Source organism: Marmota flaviventris, chromosome 6 (assembly GCF_047511675.1).
Source record: "Marmota flaviventris isolate mMarFla1 chromosome 6, mMarFla1.hap1, whole genome shotgun sequence".
In the NCBI taxonomy this organism is placed as follows: Eukaryota; Metazoa; Chordata; class Mammalia; order Rodentia; family Sciuridae; genus Marmota; species Marmota flaviventris.
In genome coordinates this window covers 77,958,850-77,974,377 of record NC_092503.1, presented here as the reverse complement: position 1 = coordinate 77,974,377, position 15,528 = coordinate 77,958,850, and the positions used below count along the sequence as shown (strand labels likewise).

The 15,528-nt window shown below is 31.7% G+C and overlaps 1 protein-coding gene across 3 annotated transcripts in view; it reads right to left on the bottom strand.

The window, feature by feature from the left end:
* The window catches only part of Ibtk (inhibitor of Bruton tyrosine kinase), an 81,293-nt gene that overhangs the window by 56,132 nt on the left and 9,633 nt on the right, over nucleotides 1–15,528 (bottom strand). For all 3 annotated transcript variants that reach the window (XM_071613242.1, XM_027928274.2, XM_071613241.1), the window contains exons 3-10: nucleotides 12,882–12,978; nucleotides 11,745–11,869; nucleotides 7,848–7,958; nucleotides 6,551–6,721; nucleotides 4,512–4,629; nucleotides 4,242–4,422; nucleotides 2,122–2,245; nucleotides 165–342 (exon numbers count right to left, since the gene is read on the bottom strand). In XM_071613242.1, coding sequence (XP_071469343.1) covers nucleotides 165–342; nucleotides 2,122–2,245; nucleotides 4,242–4,422; nucleotides 4,512–4,629; nucleotides 6,551–6,721; nucleotides 7,848–7,958; nucleotides 11,745–11,869; nucleotides 12,882–12,978 — 1,105 coding nt within the window. The remainder of the gene's footprint in view (nucleotides 1–164; nucleotides 343–2,121; nucleotides 2,246–4,241; nucleotides 4,423–4,511; nucleotides 4,630–6,550; nucleotides 6,722–7,847; nucleotides 7,959–11,744; nucleotides 11,870–12,881; nucleotides 12,979–15,528) is intronic.

The window sequence follows — 15,528 nt, the reverse complement described above, 5'->3', positions numbered from 1 at the left end:
TGGAATGTGCCCCCTTGTCATCACTGAACTTACAGTCCAATAGGAGACAAGCATTAAGAAACAAATCACAAAGATATTGCATAAATGACTAAAGGTAAAACCTAATAATATTGTTAAGTTAACTGAAAGGGACTTTAATGTGCTGTCCACATACGTGAACTAACCTTTCTTTTCAGAACTCTTTCTTTTTTCTTCAAACCATTTCCCTCTAAATCCTTCCCCATCCTGTGTGACAAACAGAATTTCATTTCTATTTAAAGCAATATCAGAAATGAAGACCTGGCGTGGATAGGCCCATCGACACTGCTTCAGAGAACTATTGACTGATCTCCAGCAAAATACCTAAAATAAAACCAAATCACATCAGAATATAAAGCAACACAGCAGCTGAACAAGTAAAATCTGAAGTCAAGGAACAATATTGTCAAAATAAAAGCTCTAAATAGTATGTTTTAATGCTCATTTTTCTACAGAATAAATACTACAAAAATCAAGCTGATTTGAAAGAACTTTCAGGAAAATACATTAAGCAAACATGAAGCATTAAAAATTACTTCAAAGACACTCCTCTTAATAAGAAATAATTTGGGGTTGAGAATATAGCTCAATTGGTAGAGTACTTGCCTCACATGTACAAGACTCTGGGTTCAATCCTCAGAACCACCAAAAAAAAAAAAAAAAAGAAAGAAAGAATTTTCAGTATTACTTATTGGGGACAAATAGATTTGGTACAATGCTATAGAAAAACAAAATCTTAAAACCTGAATTTCAGGTTTACTATAGCTATCTATTTGCAAGATTGAAAATCACCCTATGAAAATCCAAAGTAAACTCTCAAAAAAAAAAAAAAAAAAAGTAGATGTGTGCTTAACTCAGACAAGTAACTAAAACACAATCTCGAGAGAGAAAAAAATCATCAAAGAGTTCAATCGTTTCAAATGGTCCTGGCAAAACCCAGTGGTCCTGAGAAGTGAATCTGGGACAATCGCTAAGAGACAGAGAGAATAAGGAAAGGTAGTTTATTAGGTTTCCTAATCCAGCTTTATGCAGGGAAGCAACTCTTGTATCTGTTTCTATACTGGCATTCCATGTATGCTTTCATTTGAAAAATTAAAACTGCTGATTTTTGAGACTAATTCCCTCATCATCAAATTTTAAAAACTAAAGCACAAACAGTAACCACCAAGATCATACATGTTACTTTCATGAAAAATCTATAGAATTATCAATGACAGTAATTTATACCAATAATGAACCAGACATAGAGATTTATGATTAATTCTTCAATTTCCAAAATGTCTAATTTTACAGCACTTTTTAGACAGAAAACATTCCTATTTTTTACTTCATAAGCAAAAAAGACAGAAAACTATGAATTTTTTGGCCAAAGTCTATAATTTTTTCAGTGTTACCAATGCATTTCTTTTTAAATGTAATTTTTAATTTAAACACTTCTAAGTTTTATTATAAATTTAAAATATTATATATGGTATACAAATATCAATGCATATTTAAGTATACATTTAAACATACAAATTGAAAATATATTTCAAATTAACCATCTTATTAGATAAATGTACAGCTATATTTGTACAGGGAAGTAAAATTAAAACTAAGGGGTAAGATTCTTCATATATAATGATCTGAAAATATACTAGCTTTTACATACATAATGTGAATAGTTATAATCTGTGCATTTATATAATGTGAACATTTGTATAACACTAAATCTGAGGGAAAATTTTCCAATTATGCACCAAATTTGCAATATTGGCTGCTGAGTCTTTACTTTTTAAGAGTAGTTACATGACATCCCTTAGCTATGCAATCCGACACCACTTATCAATACTCAGTATGCATACCTAACAATTCATCAAAATTCTTTATGTTCATTTTAAGAACAATAAATGGAATTTTAATTTATAGTTTGACACTGTAATACTGTGAACATTAGATTAAATGTTGTCATACTTCCTCTGAAATACTAGCTTATATTACATAGTATCAGATGTCAAAAATAAGTAAGAAAGTCAACAGAAATCATCACAGAAATGGTAAAACATTCTCACACTGTTAGATCTCCTATGCCTGTCAAATGAGCTGTTACATAAATACACTCACCCTTCCAGCTCCATCCATTGCAAGAATGCAGATTTTTTGACCCCCATTTTCTTTCAAATGTTCAGGATCAACCTTATATTCCATACAACCCCCAGACACAAGAACCTTTTTCAAGTTTAGTTGTCTGGATGGAAAAGAAAAAAATTCCTCAATTAATATATTCTCTAAAGTAAACATGATTAACTTTAAAGATATAACTAATCAGATAATAACTAATAGGCAATTATTATGAAAGATGAAGTAAAATGATCTGGTCTCTGGAATCACCAGTCTCTCCTTTCTTTAAGTTGGTGGTTGACTTTCGTAAGGCAAGTTCTTCCCTCTCAAAGCCTCTACTCACATACACATTCAATACCTAAACCCCACTTGCTAATGCATACATTCATTTAGAGTTTAAGTAAGGCTACAATCTCCTATACGTATAACCATTTGAATAGAAAAATATGTAAAATTCAAAATTAGTGGCTGGGGATATGGTTCAGTGGTACAGTACTTATCTAGCATGTTCAAGGCTCTAAATTTAATCCCCAGCTCTGCAAAAACCAAAAAAGTTCAAAATGAGACATGATTAATTTTAAATATGGTCAATCTTAAAATAGGAACTCATCACTATTGCTAATTAAAAATTTATACATTTGCCACACACTTCACTATATCTGTATATCTGATGTGCACAGCATCATTGTGAAAACTACCTTCTGCTATCCCAATGACTATTTTCCCTTTCAAACAGTTTACCTGCATTAAAAAAAATATTTCCAAAATTACTATGTCCTAATAATCTACAACAAAAGAACTGTCCTAGTGAAAACTTGGATATATGTATGTAATTTAATGGTACAAGGGCAATTTTATAAATGTTAACTAAAAATACTAACTTATATCACCTCATGGCAGGAATAAAACAACCTAGTCAATTTAAAGAAACACATCTGTTCATTTTTTCATGTTTCTATTAATGAACTATGACCTACAATTAATGTCAAAAGTAACTTTCTAATTATTATATAGAGAAGATAAATTATGACAAACTGATGCTTGGCATTTTCTGATCATGAGTTAATTTCAAGTATGGTATCTGTTTAAGTTACCACCTCTTTACATGAACAAAGTATATTTTGTTGCATTTAAATTTAAGTCCCTAATTGCCTTAAAACTTAGATGGTTCTCTAGAATTCTTGCCCACAACTGCTTCCATTAGTTGAACTATATTTTCCCAAGAATCTGTTGCATTGGTGCAAAAATTAATTCTGTACTTGTATTTCTTTCTATAATTGTACAATATAATAAAATATTATCTAAATTAATAAAATATTAGTCTGAAAAATATTTTCCATAAGAGTTGTATACTTTGGAATGACACAATGAATACAAGCAGCAGCACAATGCTACCAAATCAGATATGCATTAATCAACTACAAGAGACTGAAATATGTAAGTACAGGATTCTGCATTTACATTACTTCACAGTTATTTTTAAGCAGTTGCTCCTTCCATCATTCAAAATGGAAAAAAAAAAAATCACAGGTAAAACATTATGAGTGTGGTTTATAAACTAAAGAAAACTCCAACTGGAAAAAGTATCCTTGCTAAAAACATTGTGATTCTCTATTTTAACTTTTTGTTTTCTAACCGACTGCTAGTTTACTGCTTATTACTAAAACATAACAAGTTACAAATACAAATAATAAAATATATATCAATTAGATAAAACACTGAGCATGGATAAAAGATTTATGGTATACATTAATTATTTTTTAAAAATATATAAATTAATAAGATATAAAAGGCTACAGATAAACCAATGATAATAGTAGCACAAGCCAAGAATTATCATTAATCTAGTTCTGTGCACCAGATGCATTAAAAAAGAAAAAAAATTATAAGTCATATTTAAACATGTTAAATATAACTTATAAATATTGTTTTACAACTTACAAAAATATTTTACATATAGTCACTGGATCCTTGTCAAAATACAAAGATCATCAAAGGCAAAACTTCCTGACTTTCCTCTCAATTTTTCACTTAACATTTACAGAGCACAATATAAAGTGGACATTCCATACTTGCTGGAACAGTTAATATGAAACTTAAAGATTTGTTTCTTCTACACATACTTAGACGCCAGCTTTTTGCACTGATAGTCTGCAAGTAGGTAAATATCTCCCCTGGTAGTAACACAGACTGTAGCTCCATCACTTGCAGCAACCAAAGACAGAGTGATATCCTTATGATGAAGGGCAGAGACTTGACGAGGAACAGTTACATACTTTTCTCCATTGGGATCTAGTAAACATCCTAAAAAAATTATACAAATAAACAAATCATAAATTATCTGTTTTAAGCCCCCACTGATTTTTTAGTAATTGTCAAGAAATATTTCTTACCTAGTTGTCCACCATTTAGTCCCATGGTATAAACAGCTTCTCTAGTCCACAGCACTGTATGAAATCTGCCTGCTGCTACACCAATGATAGTCCTTCCCTTAAGATATTTTGCCTGCATCTGTTCAAAAAGACAAATAAGACTGCATTTTATATATATCTATGATCTACTACAATTTTTTCAAAGACCCAGTAGACCAGGTTAGCAAATATACATGGCATACTTGCTGCTATCACCCTCACAAGTGCTAATGGCAATTACTGCTAATAGATCTTAGCACTTGTACTGAGACCCAAACCTTTCCCAGAACACAAGATATTCTCATGCAGCACTTTCACTAAGCAGATTTAACACAAAAAAAAAATGACATGGTTTAAAAACCAAATCATTAAACTTTTGCCTATTTATTTTTTTCTAATAAGCAATATGCAAATAGGCATTAGCAAAAAGAATGGTACTTTTTAATTTGACATTTACAGAGTCATTTTCAACAGTGGCACTACTGACATTTTGGGCCAGATGATTCCTTGTTAAGAGGAATCATCTAGTGTACTATAAGATGGTTAGAAGCATCCCCAGACTCCACTCACTAGTGTGTATAGTTTATGTACATACACTCCTTTTTTTTTTTTTTTTTTTGGTGGAGGGACCAGGGATTAAACTCTGGAGCACTCAAGTGGTGAACCAACCCCCCCCTTTTTTTTTTTTAAGAGACAGGATCTCACTGAGTTGCGTAGGACCTTGCTTTTGCTGAGGCTGGCTTTGAACTCTCGATCCTCCTGCCTCAGTCTCCCCAGCTGCTGGGATTACAGGCGTGCACCACCACACCCAGCCACACTCTTGTTCTAATAACTAAAAGTCTCCAGACACTGCCAAACAGCCTCAGGAATCAAAACTGCTCCCAGTTGAGAATACTCCACATGTGTATCAACTCACAGCTCCAAGTGATATACAATAAGAAAAATGGGAGTAAAATTTATTTGCCATTCCTAGAGAAGTCTATGAAATGATTAAATATCCACAGATCCCAGTTAGAGAAAAATTGAAGACTACTCCCAAATATTTTGAAATAATTCTTATTAATTCAGAATAGGAAGGTGTTGGATTCAAATACTTAATAAAACATGTATGTGTAGTAGGAATTTTAAATCAAGAAAATTGCTGAAGAATTTTAACATTAAAATGCAAAATTGTATGAGCTGAAAACACACTTGTTATAGGTGATGATTCTAATATTAATTTAGAGCACTAGTCCCAATTCTATATGCCAGGTTGTTAAAAGTGAGGAAAGGGCATCTTCTGGCAACGGTTGTACAGACAGAATTGGAAAAGTGGAACAAAACATGGTGGGTTATGGACCCACATTTCATAACATCAACTTACCAGTTGTGACATATGTGATCAGATTTAATATAGCTGGTAAATTAGGTTATTTAGTGCCTCGCTTGTACAGGCCCAAGTTGTACTGATAAATTTCCTCTTCTTTTCTTAAAGAAGACCTAAAAATTGTTTGAAGTTTCAAACCTAAAAAATCTAGGGATGAGGGTGTAGCTCACTGGGCAGAGCACATGCCTAATATGTGAGAGGCTGGGTTCAATTCCCAATACTAACACACACACCAAAAAAAAAAAAAAAACCTCACAAGGAACAAAAATGAACAAATAAGCCCAAAATCTAGTTCATCCTCTGCTTATGAATACTTAAAGGTTGAATCTATAGTTTGGTAGCTAATCTATCAAGTGCTTGATTTCCCTAGTGCTTTCTTTCTTGTTCCAAACAAATGCAGGTTTGCATAATGCTTAATTTCTTTTTGATGGGAGAATATACACACACACACACATGCACAAACATACACATACCAGCACTACTCAATTTCTCCTTAACAGGATACACATACAACACTGAAGATGAAGTTAAATAAGTAAAATTTAAAAAAAAAAAAAAAAAAGTTGCTCTGTCAATACATTACACCTTAATGTCCATGTAGGTTTTATAGCAAAAAAGCAAATGTCACCTTATTGTTTAAAAAAGAGAAGTTTACCTGTCTGGGTACATTACAACTGGAAGGTGGAGGAACAATTCCTAATTGATGAAAAATATTTAGACCAAATGTATAAACACATCCATCTTCAGTTAATACAACAGTGTGATCATTAGCAGCTGCCACTTGGGAACAATTATGACCACTCAGTCCTTCCACAAGCCTGGGAACCTATAAAATAAATTTTATTATTTAAACCATTTATATGAAAATACAAAAGAATCTGATGATACTTTATCCAAAATGTTATAACTGACATGACTGTATCTAACATAAGTAAACTTTAAATTTCAGCAACGGGCAGATTAATTTAAAATTATATGGTCATTGGTTTATGAGCAAAATACATAAGCTGAACAAGAAATTTCAAAAAAATAATTCAATTCAATAAATTATTTCTAAGTTCTTACCAAATACAAAGTACAGATTTGTTTCGTATGAATAAAGGGAAGTAATCAATGGAATTATATAAAGAAAAAAACAAAATAAAAGAATCAATGCTTCCCTTCAGTGAGTAACCAACCATACAGTATCATGCTCCTTCAGAGTTTTATCTGCACTGGGTTCAAATCTTCTGCAACTCACTAGCTATTTGATCTTAATCAAATTTTTAATCAGTTAGTTCCTAGTATACAATGTTTAACTTAAGTATTTAGATATAAAACAAAAGTATCAAAGGAAATATAGCAAATATCGAATCAGAAGAGTATCTAAATAAGCTTTATGATTATTACCAGGGTTGAACTATGAAGGCAGACTAACGTAAAACACTATCCGGAACAGAATAGGTTTTATTTATTTTATATTTCTAATAAAATACTGACAGTTGAAAAGTTTTCATTTTATAATCACAAAATTTTATTTTTTGCTACTGAAACTTGGTGCTAATTGGAAGAAACTTACTACCTATCAAAAAATTAGCTCACTCAGTTATTTTTAGGAATTTTTTTTAAGAGGACTATTAGTATATTTATTATCTATCAAAGGATGCTTTAAGAAGGAGAGAAAGATTAATGATAACTTCTGTTTGGGAGGAGATAATTTATTGCTTCTAGTCATTATTATTTTTTCATCCATTAGTATTTCTTTTAAGTTTCACAATAGCTCCATGAATACAGGAATTGTTATCTTCATTTTATGTAAGATGATAATACTGGTTTATTTAGAACTTATTATCAATTGGTATATTATTTTCCCAGTGTGGTTGGGGGGGGGGTGGAAATTGAGTTAACTGAAACTTCCAATTTGTCAAAGTTTTACTGAAGCTACCTGAACTGCATAATGACATTTCAATTACCAAGCAAGTCTGTTCATCTCCATGGCCTAAACGCCCTCCAGGACCATGACCACAGGTATAAACCTGCCCTTTCTGAGACAGAAACACTGAATGAAATTTACAAAGCACCACCTAAGGAAAAACAAAAGAACATTATTGATCTTCTATGAATACAATATCCTCTATTTTACAAAACACATAGAATATTGCTATTGTTTAAGCTGGATGATGGGGGAGTCATACAATTCCACTTAAAATTTTCTATAATAAATAAAAAATATGCTTTACTTTAAATTATCTAAAAATGATGACACTGAAAAAAGAACATAGAAGACAATTCAGTTATGCATTATCTACAGAAGAAAAATGTTAACTTTTAAGTCTTCGATTACAAAACATAATGGCTCTTTGTTTTCTAATTTCATGAAATACCAAATAGCAAGAAATGAACAGAGTGCAATACAAAGCATAAAGATTAACAAATAATCATATACATTATTAATAAAAGTAGTAGAAATGTCTAAAGAGTATTTTTTAAATAACAATGGGCTAAGTACATCCTTTTCGTATTTCTAATATTATCTAATGTATCTTTAATATTATGTGGCTTAAAATAATTTATATTTACTTTTAAGTTTTTCTCTCTTTCCCACCTTCTTTTTCCTTATCTGCCTGATTCCCAATATCCTTCCTGTTCCTAAAACACACTTACTCATTCACATATTCCAGAAGTCAAGGACACTGAAATGACTGAACTATATCATCAGAAAGCAGTAATAGGAAACCAACAGCAAATGTGTGTATAATTCCATACCTAACTTCCAGGCTATATTTTTCTAATTCTATTTTTATTGTATTCATTCTACCTTAATATATTATTTTAAATATCTTTTATTATTCTTTTTAAAAATATTTGTATTTATACTTCTTCAGATATTAAAAAAATGAGTAAGAAATAAAGAAAGTTCAACATAATTTTCCAGAAAGTCAAAGTCCTTTGGAAAATAAGAAAATTATAAGCTGAACTGTATTTTCATATCCTTAGGCCACTCACAAAGTTATATAAACATAACATGCCTGTCAATTAAAGGTGATACACAGGTCATTATCTCATCTAGCTGTACCACAAATATCTTTAAAAAAGAGTCTAAAGTACAAACTTGTATTTTTTTTAAAGTTAAAATTTGTAGAGGAAAGATCATTTTGAGTCAAGAAATAAAATATTTTGTTTAAATTTATACTAGAAGGCCATTATACAACTTCTGACTTCTATTAAAACACCATTGATACCAGAAAATTTAAGTCCTCCAACTTTAAAACATCGTAATTTTTAAAGAAAATTACTAAGCATGGCTTTTCACTTTAATTTCTAAAATACAAATATATTATATATACATACATATACATATATAGTGTGTATATATATATATATAAAATATATTTATATATATATATATATATACACACACACATACACACATACATATATAGTCCAGAGCTCAAGGTTCTGGATTGCATTAGGGCAGAAACTCCTGCTGTAACTGTAAACTGTAAACTCTGTAGTGTTCTACAGAGCCCTAAAGATATAATTCATACAATTTGTCATCCAAATATTTTTAAGAATGAAAGGTAATGATATTAACAAATTACACTAGGAAAACAATCAAAAACCAAATCTTTCCTAGGCAAATCAGGCAAATAACAGTCATAGCAGTTCGACTAGAGTAGAGGTACAGGTATGTAGTCCCAGGGTCTCAGGAGGCTGAGATAGGAGGATCACAAGTTTGAAGCCAGCTGCAAAAACTTAGCAAGCAACTTAGGAAGATCTTGTCTCAAAATAAAAAACAAAATTTAAAAAAGGGCTGGAATATGGCTTAGTGGTAAAGCAACTCTGGTTTCAATCCCTAGTACTAAAAAGAAAAAGTAGTTCCTCTCTCTCTCTCTCTTCACACACACACACACACACACACACACACACACACAATTTTTTTTAGGGGATGGGGTACTAAGGATTGAACATGGGGTGCTTATCACTGAGCCACATCCCCAGCCCTTTATATTTTTTTATTTTGAGACAGTGTCACTAAGTTGCTGAGAGCCTCACTAAATTATTGAGGCTAGCCTCAAATTTGTAATCCTTCTGCCTTAACTGGGATTATAGGCCTGTGCCATTGCACCCAGCTCAAAGTAGTTTTAAAAACAGAGTTCAATCTCAAACTATGAATTAAATATTTGTATGAGACATGAACATCAGGTAAAAGTTCCAATGTGTCAGTAACACATTAATAAAAAACAAGCTCCTAATTTGAGACAAGTCATTTTAAGAATATCAAAATGCATAAAAAACAACTAGAAAGTACTGGGAATGAGCCAACATGATAGTTTAGGAAAATTAAACAAGGCTGCTGTCATATATAACAAATTAGAATTTAAAAAAAAACATTTTAAAAGGCCTTACATTCTAAGCCACAGAGTTTAGATTTTATTCAAAGATGAATTAACAGATAAAAACATAATTAGCTCTGTTTCTTAAAGATAATAATTCTAAAAAAGATATTAACAGAAGATGAAATTTAATGAGGTTAAAGAGTCAAATCTGGACATTGTTGTCACTATCCAAGAATGAGCTTAGAAAAGGCCTGGCAGCTCGGTTCATGTATTTAAAGAATTGGTCCTCAGCTAGGTGCTACTGGAAGGTAGCAGAAACCTTTAACAGCTAGGGCATAGTGGGAGGTTTTAGGTCACTGAGGGCATGTCTTCAAAGGGGGACTATAGGTCCTCTCTCTAGCTTTCTCTCTTTTCTCTTTGCTTCCCAGCCACTGTGAGGTAAGCTGCTTTCTCCATGACACAGTCCCCACCATGCTATGCTACCTCATCACAGGCCCAAACGCAACAGGGCCAAGTGGCCATGAACTGGAACCTCTACAATTATGAATCAAAATAATTTTTTTTCTCTTTTTAAGTTGATCATCTCAAGTAGTTTGTTAAAATAACAAAGCTGACAAAACCAGTGCATAAGACAGAGATGAACTGTATAGATATGTTCTGAGATAAAATCTGTAGAATTTAAAAACTGAAATTTACACCATTAAAAATTAAGTAGAGGGGCTGGGGTTGTAGTGCAGTGATAGGTAGAGTGCTTGCCTTGCATGCATGAGGCACTGGGTTCAATCCTTAGCACCATATAAAAAAATAAAAGATATTGTGTCCATCTACAGCTAAAAAATAAATATTAAAGCAAATTAAGTAGAGAAAGTTTTAAGAGTGGCCAAAATAAGATTTCAGATATTAAATTTAAACACCTTAAATTGCTGCCCAAAGTACAATTAAAATGAAGCCCAAGAAAAAGGCTGAGGCTAAAGGTATAAATTATACATACACACACACAAATACATGTACAATGTTATAGAGAAAGAGAGTATGCTAACAGTAGCAGAATCTATGAAAGTAGAATGTATCATCCAGCAGAAGGACATAAGACCAAAAACAAAACTTTACAATTATATCAACTAAACTTGTACCATTACTCACATAGAAACTTATCTGTTATCAAAAATAACACTAAACGTCAACAAAGTCACTTAAAAAGTAACTTGAAAAATTCTAATTTTTGTTAAATGTGAACAAACACTAGAAAATTAACAGAAGTTCTACTTTCTTAAAATTAAACTCATTAGCAGCTTCTAATTTCTAACACTCCTTGCACAAACATCTCATACTTGGGAATCATTTTTCATAGTTTAAATAAGATTAATGCTAACAAAATTAAAAACATAATTAGTAAAGTTCCATGGATAGATTTCTTCATTAAATTGTTATTATACCTTCAATAAAATCAACAAACCCATAGGCAAACTATCAAATACAAAACAAGTTATTTTTAATCTCCAAAAGTATACAAATTGTATTTCAAAATACCTGCTTGATGTAAATGCCACTCCTAGAGAACAGATCCACCAACTCTGGATGATATTTGCTATTCTGGCTTCCATGACCCAGAGTAAAATTTGTATTATCACCCCAAGTGTAGACATCTGTAGGATCTAAAATGAAAATTAGTTTTTATACTTTTTATTTTAAAATACATACCAGTACAGTTTACAATATATACTAATCAACTTATCTAAAATATGAGTTCTGACAAGAATATAACAACGAATATTTTAAAATTATGAATCTTCTAATATATTATATAATTCTAGAAAACTGCAGAAATCAAAAAACCCAAATTGCAGTACAAATCTGTCTCAGTATAAGTAATCAAATGCCTTTTTCTTGTTTTCTTAGCAGCTGAAGTTTAAATGCAAATGAGCAAACCATCACCTATCATATCTACTTAGTTTCGATGAAAATAACATATTATTTTAAGTGCAAGATGTTATTAATCTTGCATATAAAGGCTCTAAATGAAGCAAATGTGATATTGACATATCTACTGAAACTTTAACTTTGAATAGTTTGCTCTTAATAGGGATAAGATTGCACTTGTGACTAGGGTAAGATCCCAGTGAAATGGGATAAAGCTTAATAGCTAAGTTTATGACACAAGTTTATGACATAAATCTTCACTTTCATTTTAGAAGCCTGATGAACTCCCAGAATGGAATTATAACTGTTACCTAAAATGTAGTTTCCAATGAAGAGTGCATCCTTACTTAGCTTAGATGAAAATTACAGAATATACCATTTAAATCTCTTCTCTTTTTCACTAATTCTTATTTCTAAATCCCACAGAGCATTAATTTTACCTCTCCTCAAGTTGATATTGTTTTCCAGGTGTACATTAATTACTTTATAATAGCTACAATTCTAAATGCCTTAACATTTTAGGTTGCATTTTTATTCTCATAGGCATAAGTATAAATTAAAATTGAAAATTCACAATAAAACAAAGTGTTCTGAAATTAAAACAAAAAATATAATATATAAAATCTAACATATACCTAAGCAATAGTTCTTTGCAGATATCCACACACAAATAAATCTTTCCCATTATGATAATAGGAAATGTTCTAAGCTGTACCTTAATGGAATATATTTACATAATTTTCTTACCAGTATTCTTGAATACTACATGAGTTGGTCTATCCTTCATTAGAAGATCCAAAGCTGACAAGCCTTCTTTATCTTGAATATACAGACTAACACCATGCTATAAAAAGAAACACACATTTTATCTGTTTGCTTATAATTGATAATTTTCTATTCTAAAGAATCAAAAAGATAATCAATCCCATTAATACAATGAAAAAATAAAATTAAACATTTAGTAATAATCTCATATTCATACACATTTCTCACACAGAAGAGAACTGAGAAAAATCACCAATTTTTCTTCACCAGAAAATGTGAAGAAATAAAATAAGTAACACTTTAATTAAGATGAACTAGATATGACAGTTTTATAAGGTAAATGCTAAAATTTGGATCTGTAATGTTCACTAAAGGCCCAAAGGCATGGTCCTCATCCTGTGGCATTACTGGGAGGTGTTGGATCCTGTAACTGGAGACTGGTGGGAAGCCTTGGGTCATTGGGGGCATGACCTCAAAGGGGATTATAGGATATTGGTTTCTTCCTCTTGTGCTTTCTGATAACTATGAGGTGAGCAGTCTGCTCTACCACATGCTCCCTGCCAATTATACACCGTGCTACCTCAGGATCCATCACATTCTCCCTGCCATTATATATTGTGCTATATCAGTCATGGTATAAAATCTCCAAAAATGTGAGTCAAACAAACTTTCCTCTTTGTAAATTGAGTTATATCAGATATTGTGTAATTGTAATAGAAAAGACTAACAGTAAGGCAGGTCTGATTGCCTAGAAGGCCCGCCCTACTGCTGTGACTGTATCTGTATGAGTATACATGTTTACACAAACATGTAAAAGTGTAAAAGAGTCATATTCCATTTCTTTTACAGGTAAGGACTGCAAAGATTCCAAGGCTGTAGCAGCACAATACTTACCTTTGAATTTAGTGTTTATAATGTGATCATCCATGTCCCATTTCTTTTTGCCTGGAACTCAATTGTAACTATTACTGACATAAGAGACTATATCCTTCTATATCCATTTGTACAATATTTTGTCTCTTAAATTTTTAGAGCATTAATTGCAGTCTTTTGTAAATCACATATAGATTACAAATTTTATATATATTCAAAATGTGTGTATGTTTTTTTAAGGAGAAATAAAGTGATCTATAATTCTTATCTCCACATTTCCAATGTGAAACAGAACACTTTGTGTATCACTTAACAGCACACCCAAGCCCAGTCAGCACCTTTTAATTGGGGTGGGAAACAAGACAGAGAGCAATTAAATTCAGATTATTGTCACTTCATTTCAATGTTTTAAATAGAAAATGTACTCCTTGCCAAGAATAACTTATTTGCTGACAGTTTTATAGGATTTTCAACAATATTCAGACTTATCTATTTTACATGGTACATGTCACCACTGCCTGTTTACACAGTTTATCTGGATAGTCATAAACTAAAATGAACCATGCAGAAATGATTGTCTAATATCTTAATAAATTTAAAATTGTGCATTGCCCACAACTGTTAAAAAAAGATAAGTCCTTGTGAGAAAACTTAAGGTTGACCTTCATAAGGTTAAGAAGGGTAGATTCTGAGGCAAAGTGTTGCAAATTATGACTCTGACAAGTGAGAAGTTAATAACTTAGATCCCTGGAAGGTTTTATTTTTTTTTTTTTTTTTTTTTTTTGCCAGTTTTATAAACTTGCCCTGAATTTTACATATACCAACTGAACCCTATTAAAACTAAAGACAGATGCAACATCCTAAGCAGCCCCAACTGCACAAAGGACTAGAGACTTTTGTTTTTAGCTCCTTAGTGAACGCTGATACTTTCTAAAATGTTTATTTTAAACTCTAAAGGTAGAAGAACCTAGGTGTAGTCTTTTCCACTTAAAAATCAATTTTTTGATATATGCCCAAAATGGTGGCCAATTCATTTACTAAGTAACATCTGAGTCTATAATAGCGTTATAAGCCTGAGCATTTCATGACAATACTCTACAAGCAGCACATGGACTTTAAACACAACTATTTTACTATAAAACACTGGTAACACTACTATAGGCGATTGTCAGGAAATAACATAAAACTGTTTGTTTCAACTGTATTACCCCAAAGCAGAACATACGATAAAGACTCGCACGACCTGAATGAGAAGTTCTAGAAAGCAGTACTGATGAACCAGTGAGAAAAAAATCAAGAAAGGAGAAAAGATCAGTACTAGAATGTGTTATCAAGTTGCTACTAAGGAGATCTCTGTCAGGATGTTTGAAAGTCTTAGACAATATGTCAAAATAATCAGTTGTCCAATCAAGGGATAAAAGAAGGGAATATTTACCACTGGCTCCATTGTCCATTACCCAATAATTGCTCTACAAAAACTTATAACTCTCATACTTTCTGTTAGTCATATATGTGTGCCAAACTCTGGGACATAAAATAAGAGGTATGCAGTAGTATCAGAAACAAGATGAAGATTATACCCACCCAAAGCTGCTAGAAACCTATTCAAAACTGGTCACTAAAGCTGTGGTGGAATTAAGGCCAATAATGACATGAAGTAGTTCCTCAAGAGTATCTAATGCACTGATCTTTTTAACTGATTACAAGCCAAGCTGAATGAGTTTAATATAGCTCTCTGGCTATGCCTGCCCATATA